General features: G+C 43.1%; 1 protein-coding gene across 1 annotated transcript in view; it reads left to right on the top strand.

The window, feature by feature from the left end:
• The window catches only part of BEND7 (BEN domain containing 7), a 441939-nt gene that overhangs the window by 302386 nt on the left and 113153 nt on the right, over positions 1 to 26400 (top strand). The window contains exon 4 of the mRNA XM_053716488.1: positions 16867 to 16977. Within this exon, the coding sequence (XP_053572463.1) occupies positions 16867 to 16977 (111 nt within the window). The remainder of the gene's footprint in view (positions 1 to 16866; positions 16978 to 26400) is intronic.

Genomic DNA, 26400 nt, shown 5'->3' with positions numbered 1-26400 from the left:
ATCGTTTTGTAGACCAGGCCTGGTATGTGCATTATACTCCTTTTTAAACACAATTTTGGTGTAGGGGTTTATTCATGTCTGTGACATGTTGGGAGGAGCAAAATAAACCACTTGTTATCAAAGATATTTGAGTGCTGCCTTGTCATTCTTTTTCCATAACTTTCATTTTAGTTATGACTTCTCTTATATACGTTTTAAGCTATATTGGCTATGACTGCAAGCACCTGTCTCTTTAAGTTTTTATAACAATAGTAGAGTGCACAACAACCTCCTATATATAAATATCCTAGACAGGCTTAAAGCTCTTAAGTTAGCCAATTCATTTATTTTCTGACCCCGTTTTTCATTTAACCAAGCTAACGGCTAAGAATTCAGGTTTTGCCATTCAGGCGCTTAGGGCGCTATGGCTTAAATCCTGGTCAGCTGACGTTACTTCAAAGTCTAAACTTCTCAACATCCCCTTCAAAGGGCAGACCCTATTCAAGCCTGGACTGAAGGAGATCATTTCTGATATTACTGGAGGAAAAGGCCACGCCCTTCCCCAGGATAGGTCCAACAAATTAAGGACCAAACAGACTAATTTTTGTTCCTTTCGAAACTTCAAGAGTGGTGCAGCTTCAACTTCCTCTACTGCAAAACAAGAGGGAAATTCTGACCAGTCCAAGCCAGTCTGGAGACCTAACCAGGCTTGGAACAAGGGGAAGCAGGCCAAAAAACCTGCTGCTGCCTCTAAGACAGCATGAAGGAGTAGCCCCCGATCCGGGACCGGATCTAGTGGGGGGCAGACTTTCTCTCTTCGCCCAGGCTTGGGCAAGAGACGTCCAGGATCCCTGGGCTCTGGAGATTGTTTCCCAGGGATATCTTCTGGATTTCAAAGCTTCATCTCCAAAGGGGAGATTTCATCTCTCACAATTATTTGCAAACCAGATAAAGAGAGAGGCATTCTTACATTGCGTTCAAGACCTACTGGTTATGGGAGTGATCCACTCAGTTCCACGGGAGGAACAGGGGCAGGGCTTCTATTTAAATCTGTTTATAGTTCCCAAAAAAGAGGGAACTTTCAGACCAATCGTGGATCTCAAGATCCTAAACAAATTTCTCAGGGTCCCATCCTTCAAGATGGAGACTATTTGAACCATCCTACCTATGATCCAGGAGGGTCAATATATGACTACCGTGGACTTAAAGGATGCTTATCTACACATTCCGATACACAGAGATCATCACCAGTTTCTCAGATTCGCCTTCCTAGACAGGCATTACCAGTTTGTGGCTCTTCCCTTCGGGTTAGCCACGGCACCAAGAATCTTTACGAAGGTTCTAGGGTCCCTTCTGGCGGTTCTAAGGCCGCGGGGCATAGCAGTGGCCCCTTACCTAGACAACATTCTGATACAGGCGTCGACTTTCCAAATCGCCAGGTCCCATACGGACATTGTTCTGGCATTCTTGAGGTCTCACGGCTGGAAGGTGAATGAAGGAAAGAGTTCTCTCTCCCCTCTCACAAGAGTTTCCTTCCTAGGAACTCTGATAGATTCAGTAGAAATGAAAATTTTTCTGACAGAGGTCGGGTTGTCAAAGCTTCTAACTTCCTGCCGTGCTCTTTATTCCACTTCTCGGCCGTCAGTGGCTCAGTGTATGGAAGTAATCGGCTTAATGGCAGCGGCAATGGACATAGTTCCGTTTGCCCGCCTACATCTCAGACCACTGCAACTTTGCATGCTCAATCAGGGGAATGGGGATTACACAGATTTGTTCCCTCCACTAAATCTGGATCAAGAGACCAGGGATTCTCTTCTCTGGTGGCTATCTCGGGTCCATCTGTCCAGAGGAATGAGTTTCCGCAGGCCAGAATGGACTATAGTAACGACAGATGCCAGCCTTCTGGGCTGGGGTGCAGTCTGGAAATCCCTGAAGGCTCAGGGTTCGTGGACTCAGGAGGAGGCCCTCGTTCCGATAAACATTCTGGGACTAAGAGCGATATTCAATGCTCTTCAGGCTTGGCCTCAGCTAGCTGCGGTCAGGTTCATCAGATTTCAGTCGTACAACATCACGACTGTAGCCTATATCAACCATCAGGGGGGAACAAGGAGCCCCCTGGCAATGTTGGAGGTTTCCAAGATAATTCTATGGGCAGAGGTTCACTCTTGCCATCTCTCAGCTATCCATATCCCAGGAGTAGACAACTGGGAGGCGGATTTTCTAAGTCGGCAGACTTTTCATTCGGGGGAGTGGGAGCTCCATCCGGAGGTATTTGCCCAGTTGATTCAACTATGGGGCAAACCAGAACTGGATCTCATGGCGTCTCGTCAGAATGCCAAGCTACCTCGTTACGGGATAGATGCTCTAGCAGCGCCCTGGTCCTTCAGCCTGGCTTATGTGTTTCCACCGTTTCCTCTCCTCCCTCGTCTGATTGCCAAGACCAAGCAGGAGAAAGCTTCAGTGATTTTGATAGCTCCTGTGTGGCCACGCAGGACTTGGTATGCAGATCTGGTGGACATGTCATCCTTTCCACCATGGACTCTGCCACTAAGGCAGGACCTTCTACTTCAAGGTCCCTTCAAACATCCAAATCTAATTTCTCTGCGTCTGACTGCTTGGAGATTGAACGCTTGATTCTATCAAAGCGTGGTTTTTCCGAGTCGGTCATTGATACCTTAATTCAGGCTCGAAAGCCTGTCACCAGGAAAATCTATCATAAGATATGGTGTAAATATCTTCATTGGTGTGAATCCAAGGGTTACTCATGGAGTAAAGTCAGGATTCCTAGGATATTATCCTTTCTCCAAGAGGGATTGGAGAAGGGATTGTCAGCTAGTTCCCTAAAGGGACAGATTTCTGCTCTGTCTATTCTTTTGCACAAACGTCTGGCTGAGGTTCCAGACGTCCAGGCGTTTTGTCAGGCTTTGGTTAGAATCAAGCCTGTGTTTAAATCTGTTGCTCCGCCATGGAGTTTAAATTTAGTTCTTAAAGTTCTTCAAGGGGTTCCGTTTGAACCTTTGCATTCCATTGATATTAAACATTTATCTTCGAAAGTTCTGTTTTTAGTAGCTATCTCCTCGGCTCGAAGAGTTTCGGAGTTATCTGCTTTACAGTCTGATTCCCCTTATCTGATTTTCCATGCAGATAAGGTAGTTTTACGTACCAAACCTGGGTTACTTCCTAAAGTGGTATCTAATAAGAATATCAATCAGGAGATTGTTGTTCCTTCATTATGTCCTAATCCTTCTTCAAAGAAGGAACGTCTATTACCCAACCTTGATGTGGTTCGTGCTTTAAAGTTTTATTTACAAGCTACGAAGGATTTTCGTCAAATATCTGCTTTGTTTGTTGTCTACTCTGGACAGAGGAGAGGCCAAAAGGCTTCGGCAATTTCTCTTTCTTTTTGGCTAAGAAGCTTAATCCTCTTAGCTTATGAGACCGCTGGCCAGCAGCCTCCTGAAAGAATTACAGCTCATTCCACTAGAGCGGTGGCTTCCACATGGGCTTTTAAAAATGAGGCCTCTGTTGAACAGATTTGTAAGGCGGCGACTTGGTCTTCGCTTCATACTTTTTCTAAATTCTACAAATTTGATACTTTTGCTTCTTTGGAGGCTATTTTTGGGAGAAAGGTCTTACAGGCAGTGGTGCCTTCCGTTTAAGTGCCTGCCTTGTCCCTCCCTTCATCCGTGTCCTAAAGCTTTGGTATTGGTATCCCACAAGTAATGGATGAACCCGTGGACTGGATACACCTTTACAAGAGAAAACAAAATATATGCTTCCTGATAAATTTATTTCTCTTGTGGTGTATCCAGTCCAGGGCCCGCCCTGTTATTTTAAGGCAGGTGTTTTTTATTTTTAAACTACAGTCACCACTGCACCCTATAGTTTCTCCTTTTTTCTTGCTTGTCTTCGGTTGAATGACTGGGGGTGGCAGTTAGGGGAGGAGCTATATAGACAGCTCTGCTGTGGGTGTCCTCTTGCAGCTTCCTGTTGGGAAGGAGAATATCCCACAAGTAATGGATGAACCCGTGGACTGGATACACCACAAGAGAAATAAATTTATAAGGTAAGCATAAATTTTGGTTTTCACCCTTGTATTCCTCTTACTGTTCCTTGTTCCCTCGGCAGAATGACTGGGGGATGAGGGAAGTGGGGGAGGTATTTAAGCCTTTGGCTGGGGTGTCTGTGCCTCCTCCTGGTGTATATATCTATACATCTATATATATAATTATATATATATATATATATATATATATATATTGGTATAGATGTATATTTTACCAGAATATATGTAGAAATATGTATTTATGAATAAACAGAACATATTGTTCTATGTGAAGAACATTGGAATGTGAAATATTAATATTTTCATGTGAGGTTAGCGCATTTGAGAAAACACGTTCGGGTTTGCGCACAAGTAATTTGCTAGTTTTTTTTTTTACTTTTCTTGCCCCATTGACTTGTGATCAGCTTTTTGCACTCGTCGGATTATTGTGCGAGCGAAAACTTTTTACTTTCAACTTGTAATACGAGCACTGCCCAGCGCACTCAAAAAGCCTACTTCTAGCGCAGTTAATGCACGAGTGATAATTAGCACTCCACTTGTAATCTAGCCCAAAACGCTCACACACTATTTTGTATTTGGTTTTTTTTTATCTGTTCATTGTTGACTAAGCAAAAAAAAGTCTTATTGGCTGACATCAGAATCATAGCGCTAACGAAGACATTGCTAAATCATTGTTAAATATTGTAAATCTGAATTTTATCAACAAAGCCTTTAACATTGTAAACCACATAAACAATTTTTCTCTTGTAAGGTGTATCCAGTCCACGGGTTCATCCTTTACTTGTGGGATATTCTCCTTCCTAACAGGAAGTGGCAAAGAGAGCACACAGCAGAGCTGTCCATATAAGCTGTCCATATAGCTCCCCCTCTAGCTCCACCCCCCAGTCATTCTCTTTGCCGGCTCTAAGCAACAGGGTCCCTCTCGGAAGGGTAAAGTGAATGTGGTGTTCGATTTGTAGTTTTTGTTCTACAAGCAAAAGCTCGTTATTTTTAAATGGTACCGGTTTGTACTATTTACTCTCTAGCAGAAAAGAGATGAATATTTCTGCAGGGAGGAAGATGATTTTAGCATGTTGTAACTAAAATCCACTGCTGTTCCCACAAAGGACTGAGGAGTACAAGAAAACTTCAGTTGGGGGGAACGGTTTGCAGGTTAGGCTGCAATGAGGTATGTTCAGTCATTTATTTCTAGACAAGACTGTGATAATGCTAGAAAAGGACTGATAAGATCCCCATGAGGGAAGGGTGAGCTTTATTCAGAGACTAAGTATGGAATTACAAGCTTACATAATAGGGCTAATTTATGCTGGTTGACACTATTTTATGGCAAACGGTTTTTACTAATAAATATCGTTTCTCCTACATTGGTGTATCCGGTCCACGGCTTCATCCTTGTGGGATATTCTCAATCCCTACAGGAAGTGGCAAAGAGAGCACACAGCAGAGCTGTCCATATAGCTCCCCTCAGGCTCCGCCCCCCCAGTCATTCTCTTTGCCGCTCTAACTAGTAGCATCTCCACGGGGGTGGTAAAGAGTATGTGGTGTTAGTTGTAGTTTTTTATTTCTTCTATCAAGAGTTTGTTATTTTAAAATAGTGCCGGCTTGTACTATTTACTCTGCAGCAGAAAGTGATGAAGATTTCTGCTAAGAGGAATATGATTTTAGCACCAGTAACTAAAATCCATGGCTGTTCCGACGCAGGACTGTTGAAACCAGAGAACATCAGTTGGGGGGAACAGTTTACAGGCTTAACTGCTTCAGGTATGATCAGTCATTTTTCTAACAAGACCATGTAATGCTAGAAGACTGTCAGAAATTCCCTCTGGGATAGGTAAGCCATTTTTCTTAGACTCTGTATAAAAAATGATGGCTTATATTAAGGGCTCTATGCTGGTTGACACTAATTGTGGGCTTAATCGATTGCTTTTTAGCATGTTTTTGGCTATAAATAAGGTGTTTTTTCAAACTTTAAAACACTTTTGGGGTTTAATTTTCGCCTGGCACTTAGTTAGACACCTAATCTAGTCAGAAAGGCCCCTCCACTCTAGAATGAAGAGGGAGGAGGCCTATTTTTGCGCCTCAATTGCGTAGTGTTTTTTGACTAGGCAGTTCATGCAGCTTCACGCGGGGAGTCCAGAGGCTCTGAAAAGGACTCCAGAGAGGCTTATTTGCTACCAAAATAATCCCTAAGGAAGGTAAAGGCCACAGTGGAAGCTGTGGCAGGGGACTGTGCTGTGTTAACCGGTTAATAACTGTTATTAGCTCCGGTTTGGGCATTAAGGGGTTAATTGGTCTGAAAACTTGTGTGCAATCTTTTCAAAGCATTAAGACGCCGTTGTGAAATTTTCATTAAAATCGGATGTTTATTTGATGTTTCAGTAATAAAGTGTGCACTTTTATTATTTAAAGAGACAGTAACGTTTTTGTCAAAAATAATTTTTATTGCATTGAACTTCTGTTTATGTCTGTCAAACATGTCTGAACCTTCAGATAGCCTATGTTCTGTATGCTCAAAGTCCAAGGTGGTTCCCCCATTAAGTTTATGTGTGAAGTGTGCCATAGCGTCCAAGCAGCTTAAGGACCATACAATCACACTTAAAAATATAGCCCAAGATGATTCTTTAGCTGAAGGTAGTGAAGATAGCTCGCTATCCTCTCCTTCTGTGTCAATACCAGCTATGCCCGCGCAAGCGTTGCCCAGTACATCTAGCGCACCAATTGTGATTACTATGCAACAGTTAGCGGCAGTAATGGATAATTCTCTTTCAGCATTTTTATCTAAACTGCCAGCTTTTCCTAGGAAGCGTGATTGCTCAGTTTTAAACACAGAAAATGAGGAAGCTGACGCAGAGGATAATTTATCTGTAGTGCCCTCACATCATTCTGACTTGGCGGAGAGGGAGGGCCTGTCTGAGGGAGAAATTTCTGACACAGGGAAAGTTTCTCAGCAGGCAGAGCCTGATGCCATAGCATTTAAAGTTAAGCTAGAACACCTCCGCGCCCTACTTAAGGAGGTCCTAGCTACGCTTGATGATTGTGATCCTTTAGTGATCCCAGAAAAATTGTGTAAAATGGACAAATTCTTAGAGGTCCTAGTACACACTGGTGCATTTCCGATACCTAAGAGGGTGGCGGATATCGTGACTAAGGAGTGGGAGAAGCCAGGTGTACCCTTTGTTCCCCCTCCTATATTTAAGAAAATGTTCCCAATTGTTGACCCTAGAAGGGACGCATGGCAGACGGTCCCTAAGGTAGAGGCGGCAGTTTTAACGCTAGCTAAGCGCACGACTATACCAATAGAAGACAGTTGCGCTTTTAAAGATCCGATGGATAAAAAAATTAGAAGGTTTACTTAAGAAAATTTTTGTTCAACAAGGTTTTCTTCTACAACCAATTTCTTGCATTATTCCTGTAACCACTGCAGCTGCTTTTTGGTTTGAGGAATTAGAAAACTCCCTCCAGAAGGAGACTTCTTATGATGAAGTCATGGATAGAATTCACGCCCTCAAGTTGGCTAATTCTTTCATTACAGATGCCGCTATGCAGTTAGCTAAATTAGCGGCAAAAAATTCCGGCTTCGCAATAGTAGCGTGTAGAGCGCTTTGGCTAAAATCGTGGTCGGCGGATGTGTCGTCCAAAACAAAATTGCTTAATATTCCTTTCAAGGGTAAGACCCTATTTGGGCCAGAATTGAAAGAAATTATTTCAGATATCACTGGGGGAAAGGGCCATGCTCTCCCACAGGATAGACCTTTCAAAGCTAAAAACAAGTCTAATTTTTGTTCCTTTCGCAATTTCAGGAACGGACCGGCTTCTACCTCTACAGCCACTAGGCAAGAGGGTAACGCACCCCAGCCCAAACCGGCATGGAAACCAATGCAAGGCTGGAACAAGGGTAAACAGGCCAAAAAGCCTGCTGCTGCTACCAAGACAGCATGAAGGGGTATCCCTCGATCCGGGACCGGATCTAGTAGGGGGCAGACTTTCTCTCTTTGCTCAGGCCTGGGCGAGAGATGTTCCGGACCCCTGGGCACTAGAAATTGTCTCTCAGGGGTATCTTCTAGAATTCAAGGACCTTCCTCCAAGGGGAAGGTTCCACATGTCTCGCTTATCTTTAGACCAGATAAAGAGACAGGCATTCTTACATTGCGTAGAAGACCTTTTAAAAATGGGAGTGATACACCCAGTTCCAACAGCAGAACAAGGACTGGGATTTTACTCAAACCTATTTGTAGTTCCCAAAAAGGAAGGAACTTTCAGGCCAATTCTGGACTTAAAGATCCTAAACAAATTCCTCAGAGTTCCATCATTCAAAATGGAAACCATTCGGACAATTTTACCAATGATCCAGGAGGGTCAATATATGACTACCGTGGACTTAAAGGATGCGTACCTGCATATTCCTATCCACAAAGATCACCATCAGTTCCTGAGGTTCGCCTTTCTGGACAAGCATTACCAGTTTGTGGCTCTTCCCTTCAGATTGGCCACTGCTCCCAGAATTTTCACAAAGGTGCTAGGGTCTCTTCTAGCGGTGCTAAGGCCAAGGGGCATTGCAGTAGCACCTTACCTAGACGACATTCTAATACAAGCGTCGTCCTTTCACAAAGCAAAGGCCCATACAGACATTGTTCTAGTCTTTCTAAGGTCCCACGGGTGGAAGGTGAACATAGAAAAAAGTTCTCCGTCCCCGTTCACAAGGGTTCCCTTCCTGGGAACAATAATAGACTCAGGAGAAATGAAGATCTTACTGACAGAGGCCAGGAAGTTAAAACTTCTGAACACTTGTCGAGTTCTTCAATCCATTCCTCAACCCTCCATAGCTCAGTGCATGGAGGTAATAGGACTCATGGTTGCAGCAATGGACGTGGTTCCATTTGCTCGAATTCATTTAAGACCATTGCAACTGTGCATGCTCAAACAGTGGAATGGGGATTATGCAGATTTGTCTCCCCAGATTCAAATGGACCAGAAAACCAGAGACTCAATCCTCTGGTGGTTGTCTCTAGATCACCTGTCCGCAGACTAGAGTGGATCATTGTCACGACCAACGCCAGCCTCCTAGGCTGGGGCGCGGTCTGGGAGTCCCTGAAGGCTCAGGGTCTATGGTCTCGGGAAGAATCTCTTCTCCCGATAAACATTTTGGAATTGAGAGCGATATTCAATGCGCTCCAGGCATGGCCTCAACTAGCGGAGGCCAAATTCATCAGATTTCAGTCGGACAACATGACGACTGTGGCGTACATCAATCATCAGGGGGGAACAAAGAGTTCCCTGGCGATGAGAGAGGTATCCAAAATCATCAAATGGGCAGAGGATCACTCTTGCCATCTATCAGCAATTCACATCCCAGGAGTGGACAACTGGGAAGCGGATTACCTGAGTCGTCAGACTTTCCATCCGGGGGAGTGGGAACTTCACCCGGAGGTTTTTGCCCAGTTAACCCAACTATGGGGCATTCCAGATCTGGATCTGATGGCGTCACGTCAGAACTCCAAAGTTCCACGTTACGGGTCCAGGTCCAGGGATCCCAAGGCGACAATGGTAGATGCCTTAGTAGCGCCTTGGTTGTTCAATCTAGCTTATGTCTTTCCACCGTTTCCCCTTCTCCCCCGGCTAGTAGCCAGGATCAAACAGGAGAAGGCTTCGGTAATTCTGATAGCTCCTGCATGGCCACGCAGGACTTGGTATACAGACCTGGTGAATATGTCATCGGTTCCACCATGGAAGCTACCTTTGAGGCAGGACCTTCTAATTCAAGGTCCATTCGAACATCCAAACCTAGTTTCTCTGCAACTGACTGCTTGGAGATTGAACGCTTGATTCTAGCTAAGCGTGGGTTTTCGGAACCAGTTATAGATACCCTGATCCAGGCTAGAAAGCCTGTCACCAGGAGAATTTACCATAAGATATGGAGGAAATATCTTTGTTGGTGTGAATCCAAAGGTTACTCATGGGGTAAGATTAGGATTCCAAGGATTCTAGCTTTTCTCCAAGAAGGATTGGAGAAAGGTTTGTCAGCTAGTTCCTTAAAAGGACAGATTTCCACTCTGTCTGTTTTGTTACACAAGCGTCTGGCAGCGATGCCAGATGTTCAGGCGTTTGTACAGGCTTTAGTCAGAATCAAGCCTGTCTATAGACCTGTGGCTCCTCCATGGAGTCTAAATTTAGTTCTTTCAGTTCTTCAAGGGGTTCCGTTTGAACCTCTACATTCCATAGATATCAAGTTACTATCTTGGAAAGTTTTGTTTTTGGTAGCTATTTCTTCTGCTAGAAGAGTTTCTGAATTGTCTGCTTTGCAGTGTAATTCACCTTACCTGGTGTTCCATGCAGATAAGGTTGTTTTACGTATCAAACCTGGTTTTCTTCCAAAAGTGGTTTCCAATAAGAATATTAACCAGGAGATAGTTGTTCCTTCTCTGTGTCCTAACCCAGTTTCTAACAAGGAACGTCTCTTGCACAATCTTGATGTGGTTCGTGCTTTAAAGTTCTATCTAAAAGCAACTAAAGACTTCAGACAAACATCGTCCTTGTTTGTCGTCTATTCTGGCAAGAGGAGAGGTCAAAAGGCGACTGCGACCTCTCTGTCCTTCTGGCTGAAAAGCATCATCCGGTTGGCTTATGAGACTGCTGGAACAAATTACAGCTCACTCTACTAGAGCTGTGGCTTCCACATGGGCTTTCAAGAATGAGGCTTCTGTTGAACAGATCTGTAAGGCAGCGACTTGGTCTTCTCTGCATACATTTGCCAAATTTTACAAATTCGATACTTTTGCTTCTTCGGAGGCTATTTTTGGGAGAAAGGTTTTACAAGCAGTGGTGCCTTCCGTTTAGGTTACCTGACTTGTTCCCTCCCTTCATCTGTGTCCTAAAGCTTTGGTATTGGTTCCCACAAGTAAGGATGAAGCCGTGGACCGGATACACCAATGTAGGAGAAAACAGAATTTATGTTTACCTGATAAATTTCTTTCTCCTACGGTGTATCCGGTCCACGTCCCACCCTGGCATTTTAGTCAGGCTTAAATTTATTTTTCTAAACTACAGTCACCACTGCACCCTATGGTTCTCCTTTTTCTCCTAACCGTCGGTCGAATTACTGGGGGGGCGGAGCCTGAGGGGAGCTATATGGACAGCTCTGCTGTGTGCTCTCTTTGCCACTTCCTGTAGGGATTGAGAATATCTCACAAGTAAGGATGAAGCCGTGGACCGGATACACCGTAGGAGAAAGTAATTTATCAGGTAAACATAAATTCTGTTTTTTTGAGACACTTTGAAGGTTCCTTTGGGTTTCTTTCAGGGGTTGTTACCCACATGGCTGTTATTATAACAGGAGTGTTTCTTTAGGCCTCACAGCACCGGAGTAAGGTGGGAGGTGCCTAATTTCACGCCTCAGATGCGCAGTTAGATTGACTAGATCTTCAGGCTGTTTCACATGGAGGGTCCTGCTGCAGTTTGAGGGCCTATAGGAAGCTTTTCCCCCACAAATCTGGTTCCTAAGGGCAGGTAGGGCCACAGCAGAGCTGTGGCAAGGTGCTGAAGTCGTTTTAACCGGTTGTTAGCTTGCTATTGATCCGGTTTGGGCATTAAGGGGTTAATCGTTTTTCTTGCTAGTTGTGCAATCTTACCGATGCTTTAGGTACATACTGTGAAAATTTCAAAAAGTTTGATGCATTTTTCATTGTTTAGGAAAATTGTGTGCCTTTTTTATCTCTTAAAGGCACAGTAACGTTTTTTTTGCAAAGTGTGTTTTTACTTGATTAAAGTGATTTCTAAGCCTGTTTGTCTTACTACTAGTCTGTTAAACATGTCTGACACTAAGGAAAATCCTTGTTCAATGTGTTTAGAAGCCATGGTGGAACCCCCTCTCAGAATGTGTCCCACTTGTACTGATATGTCTATACACTTTAAAGAACATATTGTTACACTTAAAAATGTGGCCCAAGATGATTCTCAGACAGAAGGTAATGAGGTTAGCCCGTTAACCTCTCCCCAAGTGTCACAACCAGTTACGCCCGCTCAAGCGACGCCTAGCACCTCTAGTGCGTCTAACTCTTTTACCTTGCAAGATTTGGCGGCAGTTATGGATAATACCCTCTCAGTGTTTTTATCTAAACTGCCCATGCTACCTGCAAAGCGTGATAGCTCTGTTTTAAGAACAGATTCTGAGCATTCTGACGCTTTGGTAGCCGTATCCGATATACACTCACAACGCTCTGAAATTGGGATGAGGGATGTGCCGTCTGAGGGAGAAATTTCCGATTCAGGAAAGGTTGCTCCTCAGACAGACTCAGATACGTTGGCTTTTAAATTTAAACTAGAACACCTCCGCTTATTGCTCAGGGAGTTAGTTACTCTGGATGACTGCGACCCTTTGGTGGTTCCAGAGAAATTGTGTAAAATGGACAAGTACCTAGAAGTTCCTGTTTACACTGATGTGTTCCCGGTCCCTAAGAGGATTGCGAATATAGTAACTAGGGAGTGGGATAGACCAGGTATTCCGTTTGTTCCCCCTCCTGTTTTTAAGAAAATGTTCCCCATATCTGACACCACGCGGAACTAGTGGCAGACGGTCCCTAAGGTGGAGGGGGCGGTTTCTTCACTTGCTAAACGCACAACCATACCAATTGAGGACAGTTGTGCTTTTAAAGACCCTATGGATAAAAAATTAGAGGGTTTACTTAAGAAAATTTTTGTTCAACAAGGTTTTCTTCTCCAACCTATAGCGTGCATTGTTCCTGTAACTACTGCAGCTGCTTTCTGGTTCGAGGCGCTGGAAGATGCGCTTCAGACGGAGACCTCATATGAGGACATTATGGACAGAATTAAGGCTCTTAAGCTAGCTAATTCTTTTATCACAGATGCAACTTTCCAACTAGCTAAGTTAGCGGCAAAGAATTCAGGTTTCGCCATTCTGGCGCGCAGGGCGCTATGGCTAAAGTCCTGGTCGGTCGATGCGTCGTCAAAATCCAAACTACTGAACATCCCTTTCAAAGGAAAGACCCTTTTCGGGCCTGAATTGAAAGAGATTATCTCAGAAATCACTGGGGGAAAAGGCCATGCTCTCCCTCAGGACAAGTCCTTTAAGACAAAGAACAAACAAAATAATTTTCGTTCCTTTCGAAATTTCAGGAGCGGTCTCGCTTCATCCTCCCCTGCTGCAAAGCAAGAGGGTAACACTTCACAACCCAGGGCAGCCTGGAAACCTTACCAGGGCTGGACCAAGGGTAAACAGGCCAAGAAGCCTGGAGCTGCCTCCAAGACAGCATGATGGGGTAGCCCCAGATCTGGGACCGGATCTAGTAGGGGGCAGACTCTCTCTCTTCGCTCAGGCCTGGGCAAGAGATGTACACGATCCCTGGGCCTTAGAAATTGTATCCCAGGGGTATATTTTAGAATTCAAGGACTCCCCTCCAAGGGGAAGGTTCCATAAGAAAGAGGCATTCTTACGCTGTGTAGAAGACCTACATACAATGGCAGTGATCCACCCAGTTCCATTTGCGGAACAAGGGCTGGGGTTTTACTCAAACCTGTTTGTGGTTCCCAAAAAAGAAGGAACTTTCAGACCAATCCTGGATCTCAAAATTCTAAACAAATTCCTCAGAGTCCCATCATTCAAGATGGAGACCATTTGGACAATCTTACCGATGATCCAGGAGGGTCAATATATGACTACCGTGGATCTAAAGGATGCGTATCTGCACATTCCTATCCACAAAGATCATCACCAGTTTCTCAGGTTCGCCTTTCTGGACAAGCATTATCAGTTTGTGGCTCTTCCTTTCGGGTTGGCCACTGCTCCCAGAATTTTCACAAAGGTGCTAGGGTCCCTCCTGGCGGTTCTAAGACCGCGGGGCATAGCAGTGATGCCTTACCTAGACGACATCTTAATACAGACGTCGACTTTCCAAAGAGCCAAGTCTCACACGGAGATTGTATTGGCTTTTCTGAGGTCTCACGGGTGGAAGGTGAACATCAAAAAGAGTTCTCTCTCCCCCCTCACAAGAGTTCCATTCCTAGGAACCCTAATAGACTCGGTAGAAATGAAAATATTTCTGACGGAGGTCAGAAAGTTAAAACCCTTAACTACTTGCCGAGCTCTTCATTCCATTCCTCGGCCGTCTGTAGCTCAGTGCATGGAGACAATCAGACTAATGGTAGCGGCAATGGACATAGTCCCTTTTGCACGGATACACCTCAGACCACTGCAACTATGCATGCTCAAACAGTGGAATGGGGATTATGCAGATTTGTCTCCTCAAATACAGTTGGACCAGGGAACCAGAGATTCTCTTCTCTGGTGGTTGTCTCAGGATCACTTGTCTCAGGGAATGTGTTTCCGCAGACCAGAGTGGATCATCGTAACGACCGACGCCAGTCTGTTGGGCTGGGGTGCAGCCTGGGACTCCCTGAAAGCTCAGGGCTTATGGTCTCGGGAAGAAGCTCTTCTCCCGATAAACATTCTGGAACTGAGGGTGATATTCAACGCTCTTCAGGCATGGCCTCAGCTAGCTGTGGCCAAATTCATCAGATTTCAGTCGGACAACATCACGACTGTAGCTTACATCAACCATCAAGGGGGAACAAGGAGTCCCCTAGCAATGATGGAAGTAACCAAAATAATCAGGTGGGCGGAGGATCACTCTTGCCACCTCTCAGCAATTCAAATCCCAGGAGTAGACAACTGGGAAGCAGATTTTCTAAGTCATCAGACTTTTCATCCGGGGGAGTGGGAACTCCACCCGGAGGTATTTGCCCAGCTGACTCAGCTATGGGGCACTCCAGAATTGGATCTGATGGCGTCCAGTCAGAATGCCAAACTTCCTCTTTATGGGTCCAGGTCCCGGGATCCCCAGGCGGTGTTAATAGATGCTCTAGCAGCGCCTTGGTCCTTCAATCTGGCCTATGTGTTTCCACCGTTTCCTCTCCTTCCTCGTCTGGTTGCCAGAATCAAGTAGGAGAGGGCTTCGGTGATTCTAATAGCACCTGCGTGGCCACGCAGGACCTGGTATGCAGACCTAGTGGACATGTCATCCGTTCCACCATGGACTCTGCCAATGAGGCAGGACCTTTTACTTCAAGGTCCTTTCAAACATCCAAATCTAATTTCTCTGCGTCTGACTGCTTGGAGATTGAACGCCTAATTCTATCTAAGCGTGGTTTCTCTGAGTCGGTTATCGATACCCTGATTCAGGCTAGAAAGCCTGTCACCAGGAAAATCTACCATAAGATTTGGCGAAAATATCTTTGTTGGTGCGAATCCAAGGGTTACTCATGGAGTAAGATTAGGATTCCCATGATATTGTCTTTTCTCCAAGATGGATTGGAGAAAGGATTGTCAGCTAGTTCCTTAAAAGGACAGATATCTGCTTTGTCTATTCTTTTACACAAACGTCTGGCAGTGGTACCAGACGTTCGAGCGTTTACTCAGGCTTTAGTCAGAATCAAGCCTGTTTATAGACCTGTGGCTCCGCCATGGAGTCTGAATTTAGTTCTTTCAGTTCTGCAAGGGGTTCCGTTTGAACCTTTACATTCCATAGATATTAAGCTTTTATCTTGGAAAGTTTTGTTTTTGATAGCTATCTCTTCTGCTCGAAGAGTTTCAGAGTTATCTGCTTTACAGTGTGACTCACCTTACTTGGTGTTCCATGCAGATAAGGTAGTTTTGCGTACCAAACCCGGTTTTCTTCCTAAGGTTGTGTCTAATAAGAATATTAACCAGGAAATTGTTGTTCCTTCTCTGTGTCCTAATCCTTCTTCGAAGAAGGAACGTCTGTTACACAATCTTGATGTGGTCCGTGCTTTAAAGTTCTATTTACAAGCAACTAAGGATTTCAGACAAACAACTTCATTGTTTGTTATCTATTCTGGTAAGAGGAGAGGTCAGAAGGCGACTGCTACCTCTCTTTCCTTTTGGCTGAAAAGCATCATCCGTCTGGCCTATGAGACTGCTGGCCAGCAGCCTCCTGAAACAATTACTGCTCATTCTACCAGAGCAGTGACTTCCACATGGGCTTTTAAAAATGAGGCTTCTGTTGAACAGATTTGTAAGGCAGCGACTTGGTCTTCGCTGCATACTTTTTCCAAATTTTACAAATTCGATACTTTTGCTTCTTCGGAAGCTATTTTTGGGAGAAAGGTTTTACAAGCAGTGGTGCCTTCTGTTTAAGGTACCTATCGTGTTCCCTCCCTTCATCCGTGTCCTAAAGCTTTGGTATTGGTATCCCAGAAGTAAAAGATGAACCCGTGGACTGGATACACCTTACAAGAGAAAACAGAATTTATGCTTACCTGATAAATTACTTTCTCTTGTGGTGTATCCAGTCCACGGCCCGCCCTGGCTATTAGTCAGGTAGATTTTAAACTACAGTCACCACTGCACCCTATGGTTTCTCCTTTTTCTTCCTAACCTTCGGTCGAATGACTGGGGGGGTGGAGCTAGAGGGGGAGATATATGAACAGCTCTGCTGTGTGCTCTCTTTGCCACTTCCTGTTAGGAAGGAGAATATCCCACAAGTAAAGGATGAACCCGTGGACTGGATACACCACAAGAGAAAGTAATTTATCAGGTAAGTATAAATTCTGTTTTTTTGTCATGGGCGTTCATTTTTATTGTTTTTTAATTAAAGGGTCCACTTGTTTATAATTTTCCCACAAATGCCTCAAATACAGCAAGTTTACTTGTTTTTTTTTTTTACATTCCTCTGATTGTGCATGTTTAGCAACTACCCACATATCATAAAAACAAATAGAACTTATAACTGTATAACTAAGATTAGTGTTCTTCTATTTGAAACCAGCATTACCTTCTCTTCATTTAACAGGTGAGCTGCGAATAGGAAATACCAAGTGCTGTACGTGCACTTGCCAGCCCATGCTGCAGGCCATCCTCCAGGAGCTCAGAGCAATGAGGAAGTTCATGCAAATACAAGCAGGTGCGTAATACTGCAAACCACAGGTCACTGCATAACAAGAATTAAAATAAGTGAAATACAGTTAAAGGGACAGTCAACACCAGAGATAGATAATTTCTTTATTACCCATTCCCCTGTTTTGCATAACCAACACAGTTATAATAATACACGTTTTGCCTCTGTGCTTACCTTGTATCTAAGCCTTTTGCAAACTGCCCCCAAAATTTCAGTTCTTTTGACAAACAGGCATTTCCTTCTTAATATGAGGAGAGTCCACGGCTTCATTCCTTACTTGTGGGAAATACAGAACCTGGCCACCAGGAGGAGGCAAATACACCCCAGCCAAAGGCTTAAATACCTCCTCCACTTCCCTCATATCCCAGTCATTCTTTGCCTTTCGTCACAGGAGGTTGGCAGAGAAGTGTCAGAAGATACTGAGTAGTTCCTTATGAAAGGTATCTACCCTTTGAAATGGGACTGGAATTTTAAATAGTCTTGCCAGCCTCTCAGTGAGAGCATTGACGAAAGTTAGGGTCTGGAGATGCAGGGAGAGTCCTTCTGCGAATCCATCCAGACTCGTATTAACAGCTCCTAAGCAAACAGTGTTACCGAGTTTCACTGCCTGCTTTCTCCACTCAAGTCCATGTCAGAAGCGATGCTACAATCTGTCACACTTGAAGGACAGTGTTTCTGTTCCACGGCATAGATTCCGGTAACATTATTTCATTTTTTACACATATGGTAACGCTAGACGACAGGGTCACAGTGTGGCTCCTTTTATCTGTAGGGAATCAAGGGTTAATATCTCCTGAGGGGGGATTATTAAACAGTGGGGATTAATCTCATACATTTTTATTTGATTTATACTGCGTTATGTGTGAGATGTTTTTCTGAGGCTCATAGGCTGAGGTTGGAACATACAGGTTACTTTCACTTTAGAGCTGCATAGCTTTACAAGCTTGGCACTCTTTTCCTTAGCGGTGGCGGTCCTAGGTTACGCTCCATGTCACCGGGTGTGGACGTAGTTTCACTTCCTACTCTCTGACCGTGCTAGTTTTTAAGGAAAAGCGGTTTACTCGGTGTGCCTGGGTCAGAAGAGGTGGTGAGTGCCCCAGCCATTGGGGGTATAAAGGTGCCGTTCTTATATTTTATTGTTATATTAAGATATAGCCTATAGCTATGGAGGACTCTTGCGTTTTAGAAGGTACTCCCTCTATACCTAAGACTAATGTCTGTTTATAATGTGAGGAGGCCGAGGTATACTCGCCCTATCAATTATGTTCCATATGCCTAGATAAAGTGATTATGTCAAAAAAATTTAACAAGTTTGATACCACTGATCCTTCCACCTTTGAGGGGTCCCCGTCCCATGAGGTGCGCAACCTGCTTTCATCTCCTAATACACATGCAGTTTCCCATAGCACGCCTGATCCTCCATCTGAAGGAGACCTTTTACCTCCAGACTTCATTGTGCAGTTACAAACTGCGGTGTCTGCGGCCATTAGTGCTTTACCTAGCCCTTCTAAGCGCAAGCGAAAGGTCAAATATTGCTATCCTTCCCAGGGGTCATCATCTAGTTTATTGGCTATAGCTGATAGACGGTTATCTGATGATTAAGTTCTTTCTGATACTTCAGAGTGTGAACTTTCTGGGTCTGAATCGGCTGCCTCTAAGCCTCCCATTGCGGAGGAACCAGATTTTAGATTTAGGATGGAGCACTTGCGCTTTCTTTTAAAGGAAGTTCTGACTACCTTAGAGGTTCCAAAGGCTAAACTGCATGAAGAACCTTTAATTTCTAAACTGGATAGAGTTTATGAAGACTTTGTTGCTCCACAGACTTTTCCTGTTCCTGTAAAGATGGAAAACATTATTAAGAACGAATGGGAAAGGATTGGTTCTTCCTTCACCCCTTCATCTACCTTTAAGAAACTGTTCCCGATCCCGGACTCTCAATTGGAGTTGTGGGGTTCCGTCCCTAAGGTGGATGGCGCTGTCTCCACGCTTGAAAAACGCACTACTATCCCACTGGAGGATAGTTCGTCATTCAAAGAGCACATGGATAAAAATATTGAAACTCTAGTAAGAAAGATGTTTCAACATTCGAGATATTTATTTCAACCAGCAGCAGCAGTTGCCGCGGTTGTGGGAGCGGCTAGCTACTGTTGTGACTCCTTATCGGAATTGATCGAGGTGGAAGGTCCCCTTAATATTATTCTTGATAGAATTAAGGCTTTAAGGGTCGCTAATTATTTTATTTGTGATGCAAATATGCAAATTATTCATTTAAATGCTAAAACTGCTGGGTTTTCTGTTCAGGCTCCTTTCCCTCCCATTCAACGGTAAGATTTTGTTTGGTCCAGGCCTGGACTCCATTATTTCCACGGTTACAGGGGGCAAGGGTGCCTTCCTACCACAAGATAAAAAGAACAGATCTAAGGGACAATCTAATAATTTTCGTTCCTTTTGTTCTGATAAATCCCAGCGCCAGCAATCCTCCGCTAAGACCGAGCAACCGAAGACTTGGAAGCCGGCTCAGTCCTGGAATAAGTCCAAGCAGAGCAAGAAGCCCGTTGAAACTAATTCAGCATGAAGGGGTCGCCCCCGGTCCGTCTATGGGTCAGGTAGGGGGCGGACTTTTGCTCTTCTCAGAAGCTTGGTTCAGGGATGTGCAGGATCCTTGGGTCCTGGAGGTCATTGCTCAGGGTTACAGAATTGGGTTCAAGTCTCTTCCATCCATGGGCAGATTCCTTCTCTCAAATTTGTCATCAAAACCAGATAAGAGGGATGCCTTTCTGGGGTGCGTTCAGGATCTATCTTACTTAGGAATTATTGTCCCGGTTCCCATAGAGGAACGAGGCTTGGGATACTACTCAAACCTTTTCGTGGTCCCAAAGAAGGAGGGGACTTTCTGCCGATTCTGGACCTAAAGTGCTTAAACAAGTTTTTGAACGTCCCCTCAATCAAGATGGAGACGATAAGATCTATCCTTCCCTTAGTCCAGAAGGGACAGTTCATGACCACTATAGATCTGAAGGATGCTTACCTTCATGTCCCAATCCACAGGGAACACTTTCAGTTCCTAAGGTTTGCCTTCCTGGACCAGCACTTCCAGTGTATTGCTCTTCCGTTTGGCCTAGCTACTGCCCCAAGAATTTTCACAAAGGTTCTGGGGGCTCTTTTAGCCGTGGCCAGAACCCAGGGCATTGCAGTAGCACCTTACTTGGACAATATTCTGGTACAAACACCATCCTTTCGTCTAGCAGAAGAACATTTGGAGTCTCTTCTCTCTCTTCTTCGATCCCATGGATGGAAGATAAACTTAGAAAAGAGTTCTCTTATTCCAAGCACCAGGGCAGTGTTAATTTTGACGGCAAGTTTCAATTTAGTCTTAGTTTTAGTCTTTTGACTAAAATGCCATTTTAGTTTTAGTCGTATTTTAGTCATCTGAATTGTTTTAGTTTTAGTCTAGTTTTAGTCGACTGAATATCCAGTAGATTTTAGTCGACTAAATCTCCAGTAGATTTTAGTTGACTAAAATCTAAGGGGTGTAGTTAAAGTGTAATGCATTATTTAAACAATATTAAAACTTTAACAGTTCTCTGTTAATAATAATTACAATGTAAGTCAGCACCCATGGAAACATTCTTATAATTAGTACATAGGGATATCAAAAATATGAAAGTAAATTACAGTTCGAATTTAAATAAACAAGAACAAAAAGCATTGGTAGATCTAAAAAAGAATAACGAAATAATCATAAAGCCCGCGGACAAGGGCGGAGGAACAGTTATTATGGACAAAATAAAATATGATGAGGAGTGTTTGAGACAACTAAAAAACACTGAAGTATATATAGAGTTAGATTGCAATCCAATAATTAATTTTAAAAAAAGGTTGCAAACACATCTGGAAAAAGGTTTAAAAGAAGGCATTCTAAATAAAAAAGAATATCTATATATCTACAATAAATGTCCAAAAAAACACACCTTTTATGTACTGCCAAAAATCCATAAGGATGCAGATAATCCCCCGGGCAGACCCATAGTGTCAGGGATTAATTCCCTCACTAGTAATCTGTCATCTTATATAGATCAATTTCTACAGACTTATGTCATAAAGACCAAATCATATCTCAAGGACACTTTAAGCATTCTTAATCATCTAGAGAAATTAAAATGGGAGAAAAATTGGTGGTTAGTAACTAGTGATGTTACATCACTTTATACTATAATAGACAAAAATTTGGGCATTTTATCAGTAAAGAACATTTTAGAGAAGGATGATTCATTAGATAATAAACAACTGGAATTCATTTTAGATAGTATTGCCATAATTCTCTAAACTAATTATTTTTGGTTCAACAATAAATATTATCTGCAAGTGGGAGGTACAGCGATGGGCACCAGATTTGCGCCCAGCTATGCCAATCTGTATATGGCCAATTGGGAAAATCAATATATCTACAACTCTAGCTGGGCGCAATATCTGGTGTCATATCATCGCTATATAGATGATCTATTTCTTATATGGTCAGGAAATGAAAGCCAATTATTAGAATTTATGTAATATTTGAAAACTAATGAGTTTAAAGTAGCTTTAACTTGGAACCACAGTAAAACTAACGTAGAATTCCTAGATCTTGAAATCTACATCGAAAATGAAGTATTAAAGTCTAAAAATTATTTTAAAAGTATAGATGTAAATAATTACATTAGTCTGGAAAGTTGCCATCAAAAACATTGGCTCAAAAATGTTCCTAAAGGTCAATTTGTCCGATTGAGACGTAACTGTAAGGATAAGGAACAAGAAGTTTATCAAGCTCAATCACAAGTTCTGAAAAAACGTTTTTTAGAGGAAAATTATCCCAATAAATTTCTAGATGAAAAAATAGAAGAAGTAACAAAGATGGATAGTTCAGATCTATTAAAGTATAAAACTAAAAATACCAAAACTACCGATGACCATTTGGCAAATAGGTTAATTTTTCAACACAGCACTCAAAGCAGAGAACTTAGAAATATTATACAGAAACATTGGGGAATTCTCACAAGGGACTCTGCGTTGAGCGAATTTCAACTATCTCAATGTATTAAGGAAACAGATAACAACAAAACTAAGAATTGGTTACTTCCATCCCAAATGGGCTTTAGAAAATGTCAATTCTGTAATGCCTGTAAATTTATGAAAAAAACTCCTAAACTCTGTAATAAATTCCACTCTGCAGACTATAAAAAAGAATATAATATAGATCAATTTATCACTTGTAATAGTAAAAATGTTATTTATCTGTTACGCTGTTCTTGCAATTTAATTTATATAGGGCGTACCTCTAGACTTTTAAAAATTAGAATGAGCGAACATATATATAATATAGAAAAGGGTTATGCTAACCATACTGTATCGGCCCATTTTGATAAAAAGCATAATAGAAATGTTAATGATCTGGAATTTGTAGGCATTAGGAAATTGGAACAAAATTGGAAAGGAGGTGACATGCAGAATAGGTTGGGCCAATTGGAAATGAAGTGGATCCATATTGTGGATAGCTTCATACCTAACGGGCTGAACAAAGATTTTGAAATTCACCACTTTCTGTGAAAGAATTTCATACCAACAGCTATATAAGTTTGTTTCCCATAGATCCATATATATTTATATTTCAATTTTAAATATACCACCAGAATATGTTTTATGATTATCTAAAGAGAAAATCTTTTTTAGGAAATGAGGTTATAAAATAATACAAAGTTAAACACATAGATAAAGTACATACATTTCTCTTGTTAAGTGTATTCAGTCCACGGGTCATCCATTACTTATGGGATATATTCCCTTCCCAACAGGAAGTTGCAAGAGGATCACCCAAGCAGAGCTGCTATATAGCTCCTCCCCTCACATGTCATATCCAGTCATTCTCTTGCAACCCTCAACATAGAAGGAGGTCGTGAGAGGAGTGTGGGGTTTTATACTTAATTATTTCTTCAATCAAAAGTTTGTTATTTTTAAATGGCACCGGAGTGTGCTGTTTTTTTTCTCAGGCAGTATTTAGAAGAAGAAATCTGCCTGCGTTTTCTATGATCTTAGCAGAAGTAACTAAGATCCACTGGCTGTTCTCGCACATTCTGAGGAGTGAGGTAACTTCAGAAAGGGAATGGCGTGCGGGTTTTCCTGCAAATGAGGTATGTGCAGTAAACTATTTTTCTAAGGAATGGAATTGACTAAGAAAATACTGCTGATACCGAAGTAATGTAAGTACAGCCTTAAATGCAGTGGTAGCGACTGGTATCAGGCTGATTAAATGTATGTGCAGTAATGTATTTTTCTAAGGAATGGAATTTGACTAAGAAAATGCTGCTAATACTGAAAGTAATGTAATGAGCCTTAACTGCAGTAGAAGCGACTGGTAGCAGGCTTATAAATAACAATATATACTCTTTAAAAAAGGGATTTTGAAAACGTTTACTGGCATGTTTAATCGTTTTTGTGAGGTACATTGGTGATAAAACTTATAGGGGCATGAATTTTTCCACATGGCTGACTTATATTTCTGCATAGAAACAGTTATCTGAGGTTTCCCACTGCTGTAATAATGAGTGGGAGGGGCCTATTTTAGCGCTTTTTTGCGCAGTAAAAATTCAGTCACAGTCTTCCTGCTTCTTCCTGCATGACCCAGGACGTCTCTAGAGCCTGGTTTCTCAACAGCCGGGCCGTGGCCCAGTACCGGGCCGTGATAGCCCTGCTGTTGGGCCCCTACCTGTCATGCCCCCACTGCACACTCTTACCCCACTGCACACCAGGGGCAGACTGAGACCAATCAAGGCCCCAGGAACACTGTCACACACTGACCGAAATGTATTACATTTTATGCAAATTAACATGGTAGCCTCCCTGCCCTGCCCCCAACAGGCCCCTCAACCTCCAGAACCAGGACCCTCAACATTAAGGTCCAGAGAAAGGGCACCCAACCTCCAGGGCCAGACTCCATGGCTCTCACAGCGACAGACCCCGCCAGGGCCCCCACTAAACCCACACTTATTTGCTTAGTTACTGATAGGGCAACTGAAAACTCCAGCTTAAGGAATGCACCAGGATCCGTGGAGATGCCATTTGTGGGCCCCCTACTTGCTGGTCCCTCGGCTCAGGTCCTATTTGCCTGGCCCACCGGCCTGGCCCACCACTGTTGCTCACTTATCCGTTTTTGGGTATTAAGGGGTTAATCATCCATTTGCTAGTGGGTGCAATGCTCTGCTAAACTAATATATTTACTGTGAAAATTTGGTTGCTATAACAGATTTGGTTCATTGTTATTTCAACTGTGACAGTTTTTTTGTGCTTCTTAAAGGCGCAGTAGCATTTTTTATATTGCTTGTAAATTTATTTTAAAGCATTTTCCAAGCTTGCTAGTCTTATTGCTAGTCTGTTTAAACATGTCTGACACAGATGAATCTGTTTGTTCACTATGTTTGAAGGCCAATGTGGAGCCCCATAGAAATATGTGTACTAAATGTATTGATGTCACTTTAAATAATAAAAGTCAGTCTTTATCTGTAAAGGAATTATCACCAGACAACGAGGGGGAAGTTATGCCGACTAACTCTCCTCACGTGTCAGTACCTTCGCCTCCCGCTCAGGAGGCACGTGCGATTGTGGCGCCAAGTACATCAGTGACGCCCATACAAATCACATTAGAAGACATGGCTACTATTATGAATAATACACTGACAGAAGTGCTATCTAAATTGCCGGAATTAAGAGGCAAGCGCGATAGCTCTGGGATAAGGACAGAGCGCGCTGGTGATATGAGAGCCATGTCTGATACTGCGTCACAGTTTGCAGAACATGAGGACAGAGAGCTTCATTCTGTGGGTAACGGATCTGATCCGGGGAAGCCGGATTCAGAGATCTCTAATTTTAAATTTTAGCTAGAGAACCTCCGTGTATTGCTTGGAGAGGTTTTAGCGGCTCTGAATGACTGTAGCACAGTTGCAATTCCAGAGAAAATGTGTAGGCTGGATAGATACTATGCGGTGCCGGTGTGTACTGACGTTTTTCCTATACCTAAAAGGCTTACAGAAATTATTAGCAAGGAGTGGGATAGACCCGGTGTGCCCTTTTCCCCACCTCCTATATTTAGGAAAATGTTTCCAATAGACGCCACTACACGGGACTTATGGCAGACGGTCCCTAAGGTGGAGGGAGCAGTTTCTACTTTAGCTAAGCGTACCACTATCCCTGTGGAGGATAGTTGTGCTTTTTCGGATGGATAAAAAATTAGAAGGTTACCTTAAGAAAATGTTTGTTCAACAAGGTTTTATTTTACAGCCCCTTGCATGCATTGCGCCTGTCACTGCTGCTGCGGCATTCTGGTTTGAGTCTCTAGAAGAGGCCATTCGCACAGCTTCATTGGATGAAATTATGGCCAAGCTTAAAGCACTTAAGCTAGCTAATGCATTTGTTTCTGATGCCATTGTACATTTAACTAAACTAACGGCTAAGAACTCCGGATTCGCCATCCAGGCGCGCAGAGCGCTATGGCTTAAATCCTGGTCAGCTGACGTGACTTCTAAATCTAAATTGCTTAATATTCCTTTCAAAGGGCAGACCTTATTCGGGCCCGGTTTGAAAGAAATTATCGCTGACATTACTGGAGGTAAGGGTCATACTCTTCCTCAGGACAGGGCCAAATCAAAGGCCAAACAGTCTAATTTTCGTGCCTTTTGAAACTTCAAGGCAGGAGCAGCATCAACTTCCTCCGCTCCAAAACAGGAAGGAACTGCTCGTTACAGACAGGCCTGGAAAACTAACCAGTCCTGGAACAAGGGCAAGCAGGCCAGAAAACCTACTACTGCCCCTAAGACAGCATGAAGAGAGGGCCCCCTATCCGGAAACGGATCTAGTGGGGGGCAGACTTTCTCTCTTCGCCCAGGCGTGGGCAAGAGATGTCCAGGATCCCTGGGCGTTGGAGATTATATCTCAGGGATATCTTCTGGACTTCAAAGATTCTCCTCCACAAGGGAGATTTCATCTTTCAAGGTTATCAGCAAACCAAATAAAGAAAAAGGCATTTCTATGCTGTGTACAAGACCTCATAGTAATGGGGGTGATCCACCCAGTTCCGCAAACGGAACAAGGGCAAGGATTTTACTCAAATCTGTTTGTGGTTCCCAAGAAAGAGGGAACCTTCAGACCAATCTTGGACCTAAAAATCTTAAACAAATTCCTAAGAGTTCCATCATTCAAAATGGAAACTATTTGAACCATCCTACCCATGATCCAAGAGGGTCAGTATATGACCACAGTGGACTTAAAGGATGCCTACCTTCACATACCGATTCACAAAGATCATTATCGGTACCTAAGATTTGCCTTTCTAGTCAGGCATTACCAGTTTGTAGCTCTTCCCTTCGGGTTAGCTACGGCCCCAAGAATTTTTACAAAGGTTCT

This window comes from Bombina bombina, chromosome 6 (genome assembly GCF_027579735.1).
Source record: "Bombina bombina isolate aBomBom1 chromosome 6, aBomBom1.pri, whole genome shotgun sequence".
Lineage (NCBI taxonomy): Eukaryota > Metazoa > Chordata > Amphibia > Anura > Bombinatoridae > Bombina > Bombina bombina.
Note: the sequence above shows the minus strand (reverse complement) of the source record. Positions and strands in the feature narration are given on the sequence as shown.